This window comes from Perca flavescens, chromosome 17 (assembly GCF_004354835.1).
Source record: "Perca flavescens isolate YP-PL-M2 chromosome 17, PFLA_1.0, whole genome shotgun sequence".
NCBI lineage: Eukaryota > Metazoa > Chordata > Actinopteri > Perciformes > Percidae > Perca > Perca flavescens.
The window spans coordinates 19,235,208-19,255,441 of record NC_041347.1 but is presented as its reverse complement, the minus strand read 5'-3'; the positions used below and the strand labels follow the sequence as shown (position 1 = coordinate 19,255,441).

At 41.9% G+C, this 20,234-nt stretch overlaps 1 protein-coding gene across 6 annotated transcripts in view; it reads right to left on the bottom strand.

Moving 5' to 3' along the window:
* Positions 1 to 20,234, bottom strand: part of zmiz1a (zinc finger, MIZ-type containing 1a) — a 107,187-nt gene that overhangs the window by 12,937 nt on the left and 74,016 nt on the right. For 2 of the 6 annotated variants that reach the window (XM_028603570.1, XM_028603572.1), the window contains exons 3-6: positions 18,462 to 18,570; positions 15,702 to 15,815; positions 12,853 to 12,958; positions 2,806 to 2,841 (exon numbers count right to left, since the gene is read on the bottom strand). In XM_028603570.1, the coding sequence (XP_028459371.1) occupies positions 2,806 to 2,841; positions 12,853 to 12,958; positions 15,702 to 15,815; positions 18,462 to 18,530 (325 nt within the window). In that variant the 5' untranslated portion in view covers positions 18,531 to 18,570. Of the gene's footprint in view, positions 1 to 2,805; positions 2,842 to 6,520; positions 6,749 to 7,059; positions 7,196 to 12,852; positions 12,959 to 15,701; positions 15,816 to 18,461; positions 18,571 to 20,234 lie in introns of those variants that run through there. The other 4 variants (XM_028603571.1, XM_028603574.1, XM_028603573.1 and 1 more) reach the window with 4 other exon arrangements.

Sequence of the window (20,234 nt, the reverse complement as noted above, 5' to 3'; positions counted from 1 at the left end):
AGGGAAGCATAATTTTACTTTTACAGAGCAATTGGCCTTCAGAGTAGAGAAGAACTTGCTAAAATGGCCTAATTTTGTGCCAGTGCATGTCAAATGCCAGCAATGAAGTGAACTCCACACATTGAAATGGCAATTTCAGTGGGTGCAAACTCATTTTATTCTCTCCTGCACCCCATCAGTAATTTTGTAACTCATGATGACATCCTCTGTGTTAAAAGGGCAGCAGGGCTCACCAAGCATGGAGCACAGTGACATTTTGAGATTATATTTGAAAAGACAAAAAAGAAAAAAAAACATTTAGTCCAACCCTGTTTTAGAGCAAACTATTTTCATGCCTTTGGCTGGTAAATTTGCACAGGCCCGCCAACACAGCACAAACGTTCTAACATTCTAAGTAAGTGTGACCTAAAATCACTTACATATGATAAAATGTAGAAAAAAACTAAACTAAACTATTAAATCTAAAATCTATGTACAGTATGTGGACAAATTACATGCATGTAGAGCTGTAACAATTCCAAATGTTGATAATGATAATAATGTAATAACACAGGTATGCAGCCTAAGTCAACAACGCCTTTCTATTATCATAAAACATTTTTTCTAACTGTATCCAGCCTTGTCATTTTTGTTGCTATGAACGTGTATAGGATCAAGTGCCAACAACTAATAATTGAAATAATAATAAAAATATATAGTCCGACCAATAATCACTTATATAATTACAATTTGGCATATCTAAATAAAATCAACAATTACCAGTCATACGCCTTAAGACCTTAGCTAATGTTTGCAATTATTGCGGTTAAAAAAAAAGAAACCGTGATTATGTAATAATTGTTACAGGCCTACATGCATGTGCAAATATATGTTATTCTATATATTGATATATAAACATCACTGACCGACCAGCTAACTTCAACATGAATATATTATTTACTTTTTGTCAACAATGTCAACCAGCACAACTGTCACCCAAAAAACATTCTCAATAGCAGCACATCATGCCAGCTGAAGTGCATCACCGAAATGGCTACTACAGATTTTTTCAAAAGCAGTTAAAGACTTCTTTCCCCAAATCAATCAAGAAAAAGGTGACACTCAAGTGGTAATAAAATAAGAATCAGCTCATGTCTTGATCATTTAAGTGTGTTTATTTACATATTTTACAGACAAAACTGCTGATGAGTTTTCATGTTTTCAAAGCCTTAATCAGTGCTCTTGTCTAGAGTGCCACCTTTTGCTGAATTTGTTTTGGGGAAACAAACGCATTGGCATTTTAATTAGTTGTTTTTTACCCATTGCACCCCATTAAAAATCAGAAGTGCAGAAGTGCAGCCTGGTTCCTCTGAAGAATGACCCTGCGCTATATCACGATATTGATATGGTATCAGCAATATGTTACTGATATACAGTATGGTTTCATGTAACAGCTGAAGCGCTTAGCTGTTTTTTTGCATCATTAAATTCATGTTTAAGGTGCTACATCCAAGAAACCTCTCTTAAAGGAGATGTTACATGTGAAAGCAAAGTTTGGTGACAATGAATGGCACGGAGGTTTTGTAAAACTGAGCGGCAAAAGAAGATCATTTCATGTAGCTGCATGAACTACTATATTCACCGTGACCCTGGGATGTTACTGTGCATGCTCAAAGTATAAACTTGGAGGCTCAGTAATATAGCTAACTAGGTTGGTTTACATAAATGCCTGTATAGAAGTTTGTGTCATATTCTGCAAGAGCATTGTGCTAATTATGCTTAATCAGTCTAAATATATTAGATCAATCTTCAGATGAATTGCAGATTCCTGCCCTTATACTGTACATGCTCACATAACCTCTGGTCCTGAAATGACCACAAATCTGGCTGTCATGCCAAATTCTGATCACCAATGCTGGATACCCCCAGGCTTTGAAATAGACATGTAATACTGTGCATGCAACTCTTCTGTCATTTTGTTGATAACAACACAGACAAAGGAGGAAATACTACATGAAAAATTACACTTTCTGAGCATGAACACTGCAGCACTAGACATAGAAGCCTTCTGAGACAATGTGTGGGATGATAACAAAGAAGCAATTTATAATAGATATCATCGGCAGAGGTCTGTAAAACACTGGCAGGTAGGTCTTTGCTGTGTGGGTGCAAAATATTATGCAAAAGACAAATATGGAGGGGATATAAAATCCTTTGAAATAAAGAAAAAGTCATGCTTTTTGCAGAAGTGTAATGGAAGCCATTTAAGCAGTCAATGATATCCCCCATCCTGCCCCCTCTCTGTTCCGCCAACTTCTTCCAAGAGAAGAGCATATCAAATGGGCTTTAGTCTCAACAGCTTAGAGGCAGAACAACTCAAACATGCCCTGCAGAGAGACAGCTCTGTGTCAGAAATCACACTCAACCAAAACCAGGCCTTTAATGTAACTAACTGCTCACACGGACCAGAATATTCCAAATCTGAAACAGCCTTTAACTTCAAATGCTTTATATTGTGTATTTTTAATTTGATTAGCTTTTTAGTTTTCCGTAATATATATATATATATATCTTTTTTTTTTTTTTTTTTTTCAATTGCATTGGTAAGTCAATGCAGTTTTCCTATCTAGCTGGTTTGACAGAATTTCATCCATGACCTCTGGCAGTACACCAGGCATGAGGACAGAGGGGGGAAAAGATGGATGGAAGGATGCTAGACAGAGGACAGGTGGAGATGGAGGGAGTGGGCAGATCCCATCCTCCCCGGGATGTGTGTGGGTCACAAGCCAAAGAGATGCTGCAGCCCAGAAGGGAGGGTAGCTCTACCTGAGTCACTCTGACATCTCCTGCAGGTGCTGGTTTCTGTGGGGTTCAAATTACACATTTTTAAATGGGGCAGAGTTATAAGAATCAGCATGAACACCAAACATAATGCAGTATGACGGCTGAATCTGACTAAAGGTGCAAAATGTCGGAGCTCGAGTGGGAAATGCGGGATATCCGTGTCGCATACAACAAAACAACAGTCTATTACGTTTTTTTATGTATTGTGGGGCATGCCTAGTCCAACTGAGCTTGATTGGGACTCGCTGCTTTATTAACATCTCTTAGCAGAGTATTTATAGCACCTTTAAATGGTCATATACTCAATTCTCAATTTGTGTGCTGTTATACAATGAGTCTACAAAGGACAAGCACAAGAATGCAAAGCTCATATAATTTGCATATTTCCAAATTTATTTAGAAAAGGAATGAGTGGTCTTTAACATTTCCCCCAAATGTATTTATAATCTCATAATGAAGTTACACCCTAAAACACTCCCTCTGAGAAGTAACAAAAAAGAAGAAGCGTACCCTGACATGAACTCCACCCCATACCTCCAAAGTCTCTTGACATTAGGGCTGCCATTAACAAATATTTTCATTATCGACGAACCTGCCGATTATTTTCTCAATTAATCAAAAAATTTGAAAAATGGCCTTTAAAATAGTGGCCACTTTAGTCTGACCAACAGTCCAAAGATATTTAGTTTACAATGATATAAAAAAGAGAAAGGCAGAAAAAGGAACCATCAAAATAACTTTTCTTTCCATAGACTAACCACTGCAGCTCTACTTGATGAGGTATTTTTGTATATCCTGTGACACCAGTGTGTCAAGTGACATACCAGACCACTTCAGTTACACAGCACTACAGGTTTGCTTTGGGTACATTTGTTATGATAGGGGGTTATGGCATTGACCTATAGATTTGACCTACGTCCTCGCTGGGATATGAAATTCAGTGAGATTCAGTATCTGCGTCAGATACTTTGTGAGTCAGCCGGTCCTGCTTGCAGTGTTAAGCCTGGGGTCACGGCCTTCCATATCTGTATCAGAGAACTGTTACAACACTCCCAATGATCCTACATATAATCACACACACACACCCAGTATCCACTGAGTCACACACATTGTGTAGTAAATATGCACAGTTGCACTCAAAGGCATGTACAAGTAAGCAGGGAAATACACATTGGTGCAAAAGTATGCGGACACAATTATATGTAAAAAAAAAAAAAAAAAAAAAAACAGGAAGAAAAAAAAGGAAAGTAAATATGGAAACTGAGGTGTGTGTTGGTGAGTAAACAAACACAGTCAGTGTCTGGGCTTTGTGAAGATGTGCTTATACCGTAAAGCACCTCACACGGCGAGGAAGAGCATCAGAGAACAGCAGGCTGTGAATGAACTGCTCTTATCAGCCACGTGCAGCTTCCCACCACTGGAGGGAAACTAGTAAATATCACATGCCTAATTATAAACAGACACACTACTTGTCTCAACTTCCACAATATGTCTTTCATCTCACACCGTTGCTCCTTCAATGAAATCATTAGGGTGAAAAACACAATCAAGAATTCTGAGATTTCCTGGGGCTGCTGTTCCATAATATAAAACAGTGAATAAAAAGTGATGAAATTCCAGCCGTGGCCTTATTTATTTGTTTTTTTTAATTAGCAAAAGAAGAATTTCTTTAGCAGTGGCTATGAGATGTCAACACACCTCGACTCAAGCACCAAATAGATAATGGAAGTGAATCAAGTGATTAACAAGACTGAAGAATTTTATGAGTGTTTCCTGAAACACATCCTGCAAGAACACTGTGTAGCCTCGGGCGCTGAGAGCTCCACCCTTACTGCTATCAATACCTGACATCACTTTGTTCTACCAGAAATTCCTCTCTTAATTCTCAAGCAACCACTCTCAACACAAATTTACTTTGCCACTTGCTTTAAGTGGGAGGAGGGATGTCAAGTATGGCAATGATTCACAGAAAAAGCAGGAACAAATTGCAAGAAAAACAAAACTGTAGGCCGTGCACATACAGTTCAAAGTCAAATGTCATGAATGAGTCACTAAACAGCCTGATGGGAAGAGTGCAGTCACACAAAGTCACAGAAGTGTGTCAAGTTAAGCGATGCAAACAAATCTTTGGAGCCAGAGAGAAAAGAGGAAGGCTAGAGGGGGGAGAGTGGCTGCATGTGGCTGTAAGGTTGAGGATGCAGTCGGTTTCAGCGGTTTACACCCTGCTCAGGCTAACAGGAAGTGGTGCAGCTCCACGACAGCTAGCTGGAAGTCCTATTGTGTTATAGAGTTTTCTACATAGGTCAATGGAAGATTGTATCATTGTTTGCACGAGGCTATACGTTGTCATTTGTAAGGTTAAACACTGATTGCATAACCTTAAGCATCATGTCGCTTTTATTGCCTGACTGCATTTTACTCATTCACATGTAGGAAGTGTTGTTTTCCTTTATGAGACACACATTACAGTACAATAACAGGTACACTTAATACTTTTAAACACCAATGAAAGAGCCCTTTCTGTGTGCTGATCTAACTACATTGTCCTTCCATGACTACACTCACCCTCCTTCCCACTCTTCTCTCCTAATGAGTGGACAGGCAGACAGGCTCTGGCTCCAAGCGCAGGTTAACAACTTAAAAAAGAATCGACGGTGGAAAAGTGGGTCATCTTCTCCTGATGTAGAAACACACACTCATACAATTGCGCTCTTAACACCGACATGGATAAATGCTCCTTTAGGTGCCATCAATTGGAAGATGTGGAATGTATGATGCTGCCAAGTCACCAGGGCTCTTACCTATTTACAACAATGGAAATGAGTGTGTCACTATTGAATTTGTGTGTAATGTAAAATAAAATAAATACAAAACTGACAAAACCACTGTATGTTTGTTCTTCTATCTTTGTTAGAACTAAAGAATTATTTTACAATTCAATCTTATTTCCTAAACCCTAAGCATGACCTACAATCCTTTCAAAGTTAAACCTACATTAAACTACAAACTTAATGCAACTCTTTTAATGCTCAGCCGTGAAAAAACAACATAAACATAAAGAGCAAAACATAACCACAACCTCAACTGTAACCCTTATCCACAAAGCCCCGAAATAAGCCAGCAACTAACCAATAGACAATGTAAATGTATACTTGTGCAGTGTACATAGACAAAAAAACCACTCATATTAACCCTATAACAGAACAGCATGTAGGTCAACCTGTGGTGAGCTGATCTGCCCTGATCCATGCTGTGTGAGCAGCCAAAGCTTTAGACTATGTTCACACTACAGTAGCACACCAGACAAGATAGAAGCCCTTGCTATTTATGGCCTAAATTACAGCTGCAACAGACAACAATGCCAAAGCACAGTCAAAGTTAAAGTTTTGCATTTAGGCTATATAAGAGTAAGAGTACATACTCTTACCAAACAATAAAACTAATTCTGCTTCAATTATGGCAATTCTAACTGCATCATCTTAGACCTAAATTTGGCCATTGCTAATTGGCCTGTGAATTACCAAATAGCTTTGTGCAAAGATGCACACATGGACAGCAGACACAAACAAACAAACACACACACACACACACACACACACACACACACACACACACACACACACACACACACACACACACACACACACACACACACACACACACACACACACACACACACACACACACACACACTTACCCAGAGCCAAGCAAAGTCCCTGCACATCTCATCTTATTCCCTTCATAGCGCAGAGAAAAGAATCAAGTGCCACAAATGCTCCTGTTCCCGCAGAGGCCAGTGGCAACTCTCAAAGCTTTTGCTGCTTCCAAGCCTCCTGCCTGTGCCTTATCACTCTCTGCACATATCCCTTACTCTGCTCACTTTTTCTTTCTTACTTCATCTCCTTTCCTGTCTTTCTCTCTTCTTTTCTTTTGCTCACTCTCTTTCTCCTCCCTTGCTCTCTGATCTGTCTTTTTCCCTTGTCCAGCGTCTGCACAATGCACATCAATTATTCAGAGGCAGTCTCCCGGTTTCTCCGGCTTATCCAATCAGAGCTGGGCTCTGCACTAATGGGCTCCTGCTGTACCTGCTACCGGCTCCAACACAAAAGGGGGGGAGAGAAATAAACAGAGACAGCCGAGGAGAAGGGAGGATGAGAGAAAGAGATAAAGACAGCAAGCCGACGCAGACAAACAGAAGTAGAGATAGAGAAGGCAAGATATTGCAGTGCTTCTCACCTCTGTCGTGAGGTGCTGTTATTGATGTGCTCTGCCTAGTCCGTCTAGTGCTCCGTTGCCCTGTTTGTCTAAGCTGCCGTCACACACTTAGACAGTGCACACAGAAACACACATGAACACATGCATAATCCGACAATGTGACTGCCATTTTCAGGAAGGGCAAAAAAGAGGAAATAACAAAAAAACAATGCTTTCAGATTGCAAACTTGCATAAATGGGTGGAGCTTAGTGTGCTGTGCAAGCTGGCTGGAAGCCAATGCATGAGAGAGGAAGTGGGAGAAGAAGAAAGTATGAGATGTAAAGATCACTCTATTAAGGCAGACAAATAGTAAATTATCAGCCCTATGACAAAGGGGATTCTAACCTGACAACATCCCCTTGTCTTTATCAGAGGCCACTTAGTAAATCCAACTAACAAGACACATCAGAGACTTGCAGAATAGCTGAGTGCCACTGAATTAAAGAAGAGGCAGGATGAGGGTGAATCTGAGTTCATTTTCTCTTCACCCGCCCCTAACATAACCTAACATGGTGAGAGAAAAAAAAATCTGGATGAATGAGGAGGAAAGACCTAAACTGTCATTGTTCTCTCTCTCCTTACCTAAATGCTGAGATGTACTGTGCCTCCGAAGAGCGGGAAAGCCCACTGGCTTTGTGACAGCAGAGGGAAGTTGGTTTTTGTCTGACAGACACTCAGTCATCAACGGTTTCACAAACGTCCCACGCAGAATTGAAAGACACAACGGAGGCATTGTTGGACAGAAATATAACTTGAAAAGGGTGTAGCTAAAGCCCATGGGGGGGTGATGTGCGATCGGAGGGGGGTTGAGTCCTGAGGTGTGGGTGCCAGATCAGTCAACCCTGAACAAAAGGAGGATTTAGATCATTTGCTCATCCGGTTTTGACAAGAACAAACCCTTCTGTGTTTGGAGTGTAACTGCACTGCCAGCTCAGCTGGGATTTTACCTAAATGAATTTACTTGCAACTGTGTAAACCAAACCAATTAAATAGCAAGAGATAGAGGACCAAATCAGCCAGAGGCAGCAAATGAAACTACCCAAATAAGTATTTCCCTATGAGCTTTATTTCGATAAACTTAAGAGAAAAGTTCTGCAGGTAGTTTTGGGTTGCAAAGGGGTTTCATCTTAGGCGAACCATTGGAGAGTGTCAGAGGACAGGCCCACATGCTAAAAATAAACCCTGTTTCCTGTTAATAATTCAGCGCGCTGCTCTTACTCAGCAGTAATTAAATATAAAAGTCTGTAAGGTTGATTGGGTCAGTAACAAAGGATGCCTACACCTTCCTCTAGTTCTACACACACAGCTCAAATTTGGAACGAAAGACGGGGTGAGAAAATCAATCAAGTAAAAGTAAATTGAGACAGATAAGTGGAAGACATGTCAGATTGTTGTGGGCCAAAGGAGGATTGAGAGGATGTGTGTGTGTGTGTGTGTGTGTGTGTGTGTGTGTGTTAGAGCTGGGCCATGTGGGAAAAAAAATCAAATATCACAATATTTTACCTATATGTTACCAAATACATTGATGACGAGTACTTATTTTCAGTTGCACTCGCTTGCTGAATTATGTGAGTTATGAGTGGGTGAAGTGTTTTTCGGGAGTGCTGTGTGTGTGTTTGTGTTTTTCACAGGACATGGAGTGAGTTACAGCCACACCCTGGAAGTTTTCTGTCACTGTTGACACAGCAGAGTGGCTGTTTTCCTGAGATCATGCTCCATGAGCTCTGTTGACTGACCGAATGCTGACAATTCTTCAGTTCTGCTGGGACAATTTCTTTTTAATGTGAGATGTGAGTGGGTGGGGGAACTTACAAACCACCCAGAACAAAGCTAAGCTCTTTTCATCATATTTCCCCAGTTTCTTTTTTTTTTTCAAACACTTAAATCAGCTGAAAAAGAGAAACTAAAAACATTATTATTATTATTACCATAATGATGAGCTTAATCTTCTGATAACATATGATGCCAATGCCAACATAGATGATTAAAGCATTATTTCTTTGAGCAAGACAGAAAAACAAGCAGAAACCTGACTTCAATATTAAAGTAGGTTTCTAAGAACATAGCGATCATTCCAGGGAGCAGCTACCTTAAATCCAGAACGTGTTATGTCATGTTGAAAACATAATACACAAACTGAGTCACACTTGAGATTTACTTTCATCTATTTTAAACATAACAGGAGGGGACACTATCGAGAAGAGGCAAGACAGTAGAAATAAAGAGGATAACTCATAATGATAATGCTGTAGGTTTATTAGAGGAGCTTATGCATCATAAAGAAAGAGAACAAACTGTTGTGAGCTTAGTGACGAGAGTGGCAGATTCACTGAGGAAGGAAACGGTAAAACCCTTGATAGATTAAGTGCGTAATCTGATTGGGTGTCTGCTGAACTTCACAGTAGTAGTCCGACAGCTCAGAGTCTATTAGAGTTTTGTGTGTTTGTATGGCAGCAGCACAGCAAGGTTATTTAATGAACCTCGCAGTTGGAAGTCAGCTTGTAGCAGACTACAGATTACGAGGAAAACAAAAAAAACTCTAAGAAGATTTAAAAATGGACTATGCATTTTAAACACTGGATTTGAAAAAGGAAGCAGCGTTCATTAAGAGTACAGTAGTCTCGCATTGCCAGACATATAAATATGAATTGTAGTGACTCCTACAAAAATCTAAACCTAAACATAGCTATGCTAGCTGCTGGTATGCTAACAGCATTAAAGATGAGTATCCTCGCTGGCCCTGAGAGTTAACAGTGCTAATGCTAGCTCGCCTAAGAGCAGATAAATCTCTTTACTGGCTGATTCCAGATTAGAGCAACATGCTAATCCCTAAATCCTCGCTGCAGGGTCACAGTCTCCAGACAGCTCATCAGCAGCAGTCTGCTGTTGCTAAAAATCTAAAATATGTTGGGAGAAGTGCAATCTTAGGCATTTGTAGTTTGCTCATGGGTTCTCTTACCTGGAGTGAAGAGGGTTAGAGAAGAGGGCTGACAGACACACATGCAAAAAGAAATTATAAACATAAGATTTATCTATAAATGCAAGATGGGAAATGTTCTTTTTTTTTTACTGTAGATCTGTTCATCCTCTAATATCCCATTTAATTACTTACTGGAAGTCATATAATACTTTGTTTGGTGATTCATTTCTAGTAAATTGTCTGTCTGCGTCATCATCTAGATCAGTATTCCTCAAAGACTGGTCCGCCAGCCACCCCTGGTGGTCCGCGGGTAGATTCTATAAAATATCATGTTTTTATTTCAAAATTCAAAACAGTGTTTGTCAAACTTTGTTTAATAAACGCGTATGTAAATTGAAACATTATTATTTGAATTGGCTGTTTCGCTGTATTGTCGGACTTGAGCAATGAAGCCTACCGTTTTGCGACGCCACATCCAATTTACATCACAAATGATCAGCGTCACATGTGAAGAAAATACGGAAGGATTAATGTTTACGGTTATATGCAACACCATTCTTTCCATTCATATGGCAACAGAGACTGTCATTAATTTGGCTATAATTTGTAATATAATGTTGAAGTAGGAGGCCTATTGGTTTGGGGGATATTTTGGCAGCAAGACAGATGGTCCATAAGTTGTTTTTTTTTTATTGGGTAAGTGGTCCTTGGTCTGAAAAAGTTTGAGAAACGTTTGACCTCGATCACCTGGTATTTGCACGCGCTGTGCAGCAATGACAGCATTTTGTAGTTGTGAGAAATACACACGTCAACTTAATTTTGCAACTACTCAAGTTGTCATACTTAAAAAAAAAGAAAAGTACTTTATCAATTTCCTCTTTAACTGATGCTCTGAAAGAAAGCGTCAGTGGGATTGATCTGCAATCTTAAGAGTCTGCCTCTTCCCCTTAGGAGCCCGCAGAGAGCATCCTAGACTTCTCAGCCCTCGCTTGGCCTCTCAGGTGTCAGATTCTGTCGCCATGCAGGCTGTACGAAGATTGTGCTGGGGATGCACAATTAAACACACATTCATGCACACGGACACACACACAAAGACAGTAGAAATGCACACATATGACCATACAGACAGAGCTAACAAATGCTTTGTTCTCTGCATCTTTGTGTGAGCTCTCAGAGTTCAAGTGTGCATTACATCTCCTCTGTCGCCCTCCCGTCTGCTTGTCTGCTTTCTCAGACAGACGTCCTTGTGCGGGAGGTAAGACGGATGCTCAGTGAGTAAGATCTGCCCTGAGTCACATCTGCCTCCCACCCTGACAGCCTGACAGCCCCCCGCATAATTACACTACAGTTCCCATTTGTCTGCTGTGCATAAACAGCTCTTCCTGAAACACAGTGCTGTCTTCTATTAGATCCCAGAACCATCAGCAGGCCGGAGGATGATTCTGACTGTCAGTCGAGCCCAGACAGCCAGCCAGTCCGAGCCATGCCTGCACAACAATCACATTATCCCAACACAGGAACACAGACAGAGGGAGAAATACAGCAATCAATATTGTACACTGACGTCTGTCTGACCACTTAAGTTCCTCCCAACAAGACGCTTCCCACCACAACTGAAAGGGGATATTCAGCTTGAGCAAATCATTCATATCGTTCATATCATAGGACCATGTGAGCAAAAAACGGCAGAAACTAATACATTTCTGCCTTCAGCATATTCAGTTGCAGCACATTGCAGCTCGTATGAGGAATTATGGGATACGATTACGAGCGTTACTGTTACTGTCACAGTAGTTCTTGTTATAAAACAGTGACATTATTTGCCTTGTCAGAAAAACAGAGGAATTAGAGAGTTTAATCAAAATATTTTACTCTCACTTCTTCCAAACTGTAACTGCCGAACAAAGGTTTATCTGTGTTCTGACTGGCTGGCTACGGCTTTGTCAGGTCTCTGTCACGCAGAGTGAGTGGTCCAGCACACATCAGCGACACCTCCCCAGCCATCCATCTCTTTCTCTCTCTCCTCTCTCCCGCCTCTGCACATTTCACTTTGACAAATGTACAACAGGCTGCTCCTGCAGGACTGAGGGAGGAGGGGAGGGGAGGTATAGATCGGGGGGAAATTGGATTTGATAGATAAATGTCTGAGGATAGCATTACTGCTCGCTCTTTCTCTCTCACTTCATGTGTGTGTTTATGTGTGTGTGTGTGTGCGTGTGTGTGTGTGTGTGTGTGTGTGTGTGTGTGTGTGTGTGTGTGTGTGTGTGTGTGTGTGTGTGTGTGTGTGTGTGTGTGTGCAAATGCACATAAAAGTGTGGGTTTGTGTGGAAAGACTGTTGAGTAGACTGTTTTTGTGAGGCTACCACCCGGACAGCTCATCTCAATAGCACATTAATGTTTAATGGGACTAAAAATATCTGACATTATAATGCTCTATGGGCTTTTTGTGTGATGTCTGTGGTCACAGTCACACATTTGCAAACCACAGATTCATGGTAACTTTCATTAGTTTTTTAAGCAATGGCAGGAACAAAATAATATACAAATTAAACTGTCTGTTAGCATAATTATGAGATTATCTGTGTCATGCTAACAATATATTGTAATGACCTTTATATAGTGCTCAAAACATAATAAGCAGCTACGTTGTGCATTCATGGCCAGAGCAGAATGATCACGACTTAAAGCCATACAGCGATTTGTTTTCATTGTTTTGTTTCATGAAAAAGTGAATAATTGCAGCATGGAGAACAACGAGCACTGTGTTGTCCGCTGTCTTGCAAGTCAACAGCAGTAAATGGGATGATGTATGAGCATGCATCTGCTGGCATTTTAGTAAAGTGGAGGGTCTTACCTGCAGACTTGGGAGTGAATTTGTCCCTGTTGGCAGCACACACAGCCAGCAACCTGTACCCTAGGTCCAAGTCAAACCCCTGCTGAGCAGCAACGCGACTCACCACCTGGAGAAAGAGCGATGGATCATGAGTATAGCTGTCTGTCTGTCTGTCTGTCTATCATTCATCCATCAATCCATCTTACACAATACAATAAAATATTGATATTTTACTACTATTACTTACATGAATAATACATGCTAAATAAACCATAAGCTATAGTGAAGGACATCTTAATCCTTTTTTAATTGTGTTAATATTTTGAACCCCTGCTATCACTAAACTTAATTTTTCTAAAGACAGACACTCATTCAATGAGTGAGATTAATGTGGAGTCTGCAGTCTGGATTGCTCCAGTGATCCACAGTCAGGACGAGTCTGATGACTGCATCAACCTCCAAGAGCGCTGAGAGAGCCAAACCACAGCCGCTCTGCAGAGCGAACAGAGTCAAAAGTTACCATCAAACAAGCCCACTCTGGCCCTAAAATGAACAGAGTTTGTCTTCTGACTAAAGGTTGCCGGTTTAATTACCCAGACAGAGCAGGAAAATGTTGAAATAATAGGTATTTGGATATCCAGCTAAACTAACAAGTCTAACTGTGTGTGTATTGGAGGCCAGCGTAAAAAAAAAGAGTAAGTAATGTTTGTTTCAGCAGCATCCCCTGAGCAAAGGTTAAAAAAAGAATCAGTCCCCAGCCGTAAGGTTTTAATAATCTGTTTGTGCTAATGACTTCAAAAAGAGGTTGAACATTTATGGGACATAAAGCAGGAGCCTCCCTGACTCTAATATAACGTTAAAGGGGATGCTAAGTGACGTTAAACAGGACTCAGGAGACAGGGGTAAATCATTATTAGAAGGAAACCCCCTTTGCTTTTGTCTACTAGCAGATGACAACTCCTCTGCTCCCTCTGACCTCAAAACACACATTAGCGTTAACAAGGTCAGCTGGGGTGCCTTTTAAAGAGCCAACATAACAGCTAGCAGTGATCATAAAGTGCCTTTGTTACAGGTGATATGGCTGCTTGAGCACTGAAGGAAATAAGAAATTATGTCAATAAATAGGGTTTATTTGATTGATTGATACATTCAAGAGACTGTAATATACAATTCTACAGTTAATCACTGTAAATGTATTTAAAGCTGCAAAGTAGGGTAGGTAGTAAGGGTTGTAGTTTCCTTCTGCTTGTTGTTTAAGTGGTTGTATGTGAAAGGCAACTCCTACTAAGAGGCAGTAATACAGATGTCTGCCTGCACTGACATCACATTACCCACACTTTTGATACAGTATGCAAAAAAACCCCACAAATTGTCAAGCAGACACAGCTAATAGTGCAGCACTAGCAGTTATGTCATCTTTGATTTGCTCTGGAGCCGATAGTCCACCAGGGATCGGAGGATGACCTCCACATGTACAACATGCCGGAGGGAAGAAGCGTCTCCACATGAGGCACACATTCAGTTTCATTCAGCTACAATAAATCTCAAGGGCTATGATTGATGCACAGTCATCTTTAAATTTCAGTTCAGCGCTCTGATACATAGCCAGCGACGTACCGTCACAAAGATAAAATCCTTCAAAGAATGCAAGGACTTGTTGCGTGCAGTAATTCTCCAGTTGAGAAGCCGTTTGCTCTCTGAGTCTGATGAAACAATTTAGCTGATGGAAACAGCCCCATGCTGAGAGGGCTCTCAGTGGTGGGCTCCATTGTATAGCTCTTTATCAGCCTTTAAGAGGCTTTTATTGTGATTTACACATTAATGAGCATTTCTCTGTTTGCTCACGCTACCACTTCAGCCGGGGACAATGTTCCTTCAGAGTTTCATAGGCTGATCTTAGCGATAGACGCGTGAAACTTTCAATTCTCTGCTTTAAAGCCTCTTTCACACATGTGACTGTGTATGTAAGAGTATGTGATTTTTTTCCACACACCTGGTGCAGGCCAGCTCTCTGGGCCTGTGTCCAGATTAGAGCTGCAGAGATTGATCGATTAATCGATGAGTTGTCAACTCTTAAATTAATCGGCAACTATTTTGATGATCAATTAGTCAGTTTGAGTAATTAAAAAAATTCTTTGATTCCGGCTTCTTAAATGTGAATATTTTCTAGTTTCTTCTCTCCTCTGTGACAGTAAACTGAATATCTTTGAGATGAAAAGACATTTGAGGACGTCATCTTGGGCTTTAGGGAAACACTGATCCACATTTTTCACCATTTTCTGACATTTTAGAGACCAAACAACTAATCGATTAATTGAAAAAGAAATCAATAGATTAATTGAAATTGAATTGAAAATAATCGTAAGTTGCAGCCCTAGTCCAGATCAATTAATGGTAGCTGGTGAACTGAAAGGCAATAGCCAGGGGTGACAGGCTACCCACAGTCCTGTTCAAGCCTCTTTTTTAATATGTGTGTGTGTGTGTGTGTGTGTGTGTGTGTGTGTGTGTGTGTGTGTGTGTGTGTGTGTGTGTGTGAAGCACAAAGTAGAGAGAAGCAGTGGGTGACAAGGACTTTAACCTCTGTCACTGGCCTCTGAGGGCCTGAGCCGCTGCCTTGGATAACTGCTTGATACAAACCTAGTGGGACTATAGCCTGCTACTAACTGATTTTACTCAAATATCCAAATAAATGGTATAATCCAAATATCAATATGACTATGACATGAATCGTGTTTCAGCTATTGCACTGTCTAGGTTAACCTAAAACTTTCTTTTTCTTCTCAGTGTCCCAAATCTAATTATTGTGTTGGTCATGTCTCCTAAAAAGTACCTGAAAAACCCAACGAAAACCATAATTACTGTTTGCGTACCGTCAGACATCCCATGAGACTTTGCTCGAAAGGTCGCTGGAAGGCCCGGGGATCTCCACACCAGTCGAGCAGCTCTGTGGCCGCTGAGTGGAAGTTGGCCGGGTTCTGTAAGTGCTGTGCAAACACAGAGGAAGGAGACTGCCATTAGAAACAATGGAAAATAATGAGCGTTGTTTTTTTTTTTCTTTCTTCAGATTAAGTACAAATTGGAAAAACACCGAAACCAAATAGTTTCGCAGTCTTGCGCTCTCCCTCCAAACTGCCTTGATTTAATGTCTTGTGTTTCTGCAAAACCCTGTGAGGACCTTGACTCCTTCCAATATAGGCCCACTTAGGGCTCTGCTGCATTGTGGGAAGAAGATCACACCCATATCAACAATGATGCCAGTGTTTCCTGTTAATCTCTCTTGGCAACACCCAGCCCTCACCCCCATGACCCACACAGCAACCACATCTTTCCCTCCAATCCTCATTCTCTCTCTTCCCCTCATTCATTGCCTGTTTTCAGAATGTAACAGAGCCTCGGCACCAAAAGTCCACTGGCTGGCTTGGCTGTTCACAAAGAAAACAACCTAGGTCCTGGCAGCTATGTGTGTAGACTCAATATGCGCCGTTGGTGTGTTGTCTAATCTCTTTCAGTCTCTGTCCGTCTCTCTCGCTTGTTCACTGAGGCCTGAAACAGTTGAGTCTTTTCTTCCCAGTGTCTGAAGGCTACTCAGGCTGGCAGGACACAATAAGCGGTTTTAAAATTGGGCTCCCTTTCTTCACGGCTCAGGAGGTTAATAGCTCTGAAATGGCGCAGAGCTGCAGCTTGTTCAGTCGGCGAGATTGAGCCCACTTGAAAGCATTTATTATTCTCATCTGGAGCTGAAGCGTCTTGTTTTGTGTGTTCTTGAAATGAAGGTAGAACTATTGTCTTTAGGGGGCAGCAGAGGTGAGCGTTTTTTGAAAGGGCAGTTTTTTGGCGGTGTGTGACAAAAGGGCTCTTGGGTGCGAACGCGGCCTAACATGTCAGGCCTGGTCCCCGCCCGCAGAGAAAATCTCAGAGAGTTTCCAATGATATCATGAGCTTCAAGAGAGGCCTTGAGTGACTCATCTTTTTTGATGTGAAGATTAGCCATTAAAGAGCTAGCTGTGGATGAAGAGAAGCAAGGAGAGTGAGAGAAAGTGAGAGATGCTCTTGTTGAGTGAGAGGGAGGAGAGGAGCCTCTTCTAGATGAGTGATATAATCTGGCATTATTGCAGCTTGATGGGAGGCGTATCAGCCTTCAGCGCGAGAGGAATCAGAACTAGCACAGCAGGGGCTGTCTGTCTAGATCTGAACTCACAGCTCCTCCTGCTGCAGCGCTTACCACCGACTCTGCCTGACAACCTCGACTCCGGTGTCAGGGGGAGGACAGCAGAGTGAAATAGCTCCGCTGAGTTTTTGGAAGAGGATGGGGCCTGAGCTGTTCTTGTTGATGTTGCTGTTCAGGGTAGGATGAGGACAAGAACGGGGAAGTGGGGGAAGAGGGCTGAGCGGCAGCGATGGGGTTTCAGCAGACAAAGAGCCAGACGCTTGACAGACCGTCCTCTGTGAGATGATGGACTGACTTACCCCTTTTCAGGCCAGCCAAGGATCAGGCTGTTCAGTGCCTACCTGGCTGCATGAAAAACACTTGGCTCTCTGCCAGCGGCTTTCCCCAAACCAAAACAACACCCTGCTGGCAGAGCCACCACAAGCTCCGAGCTCACTGACTAAATCACTGCCTTTGAAGTCTGGTTTACTACGAATTCTATTACAGCCAGAGCCAAAGAGGAGTATATAAACCAAACTACAATTAGTGCATTTATTAAGCTAGATGTGTTAACTCGGGCGATTTAGGGCTTATCAGTGACGCCTGAGAAAATAAGAGGAGGCTTTGTGAGGTGAGTAGTGTCAATTCCACCAAATTCTACTCATTTAAGAAAAGCTGACATACTAGAAATAAGGCTTTCCCAAGGTTTTGACGTCAAGCACATCGCTCAATGCAATCAAAGTAAAAGCACCGAGGCAACAAGGGCCTGTTAAGATAAAGGTTATTATAGTGGGTGCTCAGGAGTTTAGGTGGGGAATGGGTGGGGGTTTAACAGCAGGCACAGGGAAAAGGGATATGTCACCTCATAATCGCAAGCTCAAAGCCCTATCATTCACTCATTCACTGTAAGGCATGGTGTCATATGGATGTTGGGAGATATAAAGGATCACACCCACATAGCATAAACAAATAAGCCCACAGCCAGTTCTTGTAGACCATTAATCACAGGCAGAGGCAGTAGCCCTGGGTTATGTCTGACTGTGTCTTTCTGTCTGTATCTGTCTGCGAGGAGTCTCCTGAAAGCTGGCAGTCAAGGAAGCATTTAAGCAAAACCACAACAAGGGCCGGCATACGTCAAGAGTCAGGAACGTGATGTAAGAGAGCACAGGACCAGGGGAAAAGTAGAGTCTGTTATGTTGCTAGTCTCTTTGAAGTCTCTTCTTGTGTTCTGCCAGATTTGCCTCTCTCTCGCTCTTACTCTCTCTCCTCTCTCTCTCTGACCCTGTGCAACATGATCTGTGTGACTCAAGCTAATGGCCAGATAAACTGATGCCCATATAAGGTGCTGAAAGGAGAAAGGAGTGTAGGAAAGGAGAGGAAATGCAGATTCTTGTGTCTTTGCCTCCAGAATCCATGTCTGCATTTTACTGAATGAAATTAAAGAAGGACTTACAGGCTGCTGCACATGGGTCTTTATACACACCTGTTTGATGCACTGCAGCCTGTCATTGGTCTGCTGGATGTGCCGGTCCATTGATGGTAACGTGTTCATCTTGATGTCTCTACCGGAACGCCATTAAAGGTTCTGTACTCTGTAAAGGAAGCAGAAGAGGAGAGGTACATTTGTTAGAACAGGTTTGTTGCCAGGTCACCCATGTAAAGAGTTTGTAGCCTATAAAAGTCAAACAGCATTTTAGCAGCTTGACAAATTCTTAAACAGGGAAGCCAGCTTGTTTAAGGCCCTAACACACCAACTCGATTATCGGCCGTCAGACAGTCTGGCGAGGTAAGTGACTGTTCGGTGTGTTCCGTGCCATTGTCAGTCGGAGAAGCCGTCGGCATCCATTTTGGCTGATTTGACATGTTGAATCGGAAGGCGGGCAGTCGGACTCAATGGCCAACCTGATTGGTGGAGCGCTAACCCGGGAATGACGAGTGGGATGAGCCTGACTAACACCTCTCAAAATCTGACAAAAATCTTTTAAACTGACCTTTGTCGATCCGAAATGAAGACAGATTCAGCAACTGCATGGCCTATTTCTCGCTTAAAATTTTTTCAGAAACACGTTTCAGTGAACTATCTTCGTAAAATATGAGATTGTATTCCGAACAAAGTCGCCATTATGCCCGGTTGTAAAATCCGGGAGCAGCCAGACCCACATGACGTGTTCGTCCAATCAGCTGCCAGTTTTCATTTTTTGGGGCGACAATACAGATCAGCGCCGCCTGCTATTATGGAGACGTATTACATCTTGCGCACACGCTTCGGTGTGTTTCGAGGCACTTTTTTGACCAACTCTGGGAGGCAGTCAGTCCGACTGCCTTTTCTGCCGAAGGTTGGCTGTCGGGTTGGTGTGTCGGAGCCTTTATGCACTCATCGAGGGGCTTGATCTGCCTTAAGCACGTGCTTTTGGTAAAGGCATGAAACAGAGATGTTCCACAGCAAACGACAAACATGAAACTGAAAGAAACGTCATTGCTTTTACCTGTGGAAGAAAAATCTAACACTTAATGATATCCCCCAAAAAAGACATAAACTGTTATCTCTCTTTAAAAGAAGCACACCTCACAATTAAGGTTATCAGTGAGGCATATATTTATACCAACATCTAACCACAGATAAGGTATAGCTTTACAGCATCTCTTTCTTTCTGTGTATATCTTGTTCTTATCCAACAGGGAGCAGTAACAACAAGAGCAATTCCAGCCCCACGTACATCACTCCATCTCTGGGAGAAATGGAGGCTGGATTAATAGGTATTGTGCTGGTTTGCCAGCAAGGCTTCCGTCCCTCACCATCCCTCTCTGTGTTTATCTCCATCAGTTTTGGACCGTCTCACATTCCTCCACACAATAGGCTAACTGAGAGACCACAGGTGGGAGGGGGGGGGGGAGCCAGGGCTCCATAAAGCTGCTCAGTACTGATAAAGGGTCCCCCAAGATCCCCTGCTGTGAGAAACAGAGCAAGAGACCGAATATGATGAAAGCATAGTGCTCAGGGAGTTTTCATGTGTAATGCTCAGTCTAGTGGGCTTATCTTAGAAAGACTATTGCCAAGTATGCACACTCTTTCTGTCTCTTTCTCACACACACACACACACACACACACACACACTTAAGAGCATGTAAACACAAAAGCTTTAATTCTTCACTTTGATTAAGAGTAAAGGTAAAACTTCAAAGGAACACTTTGAGAATAAGAGTGTATTACTAATCCTCTGAGCTTATGCATTACCAGAGTAAAATTACCTCAAGT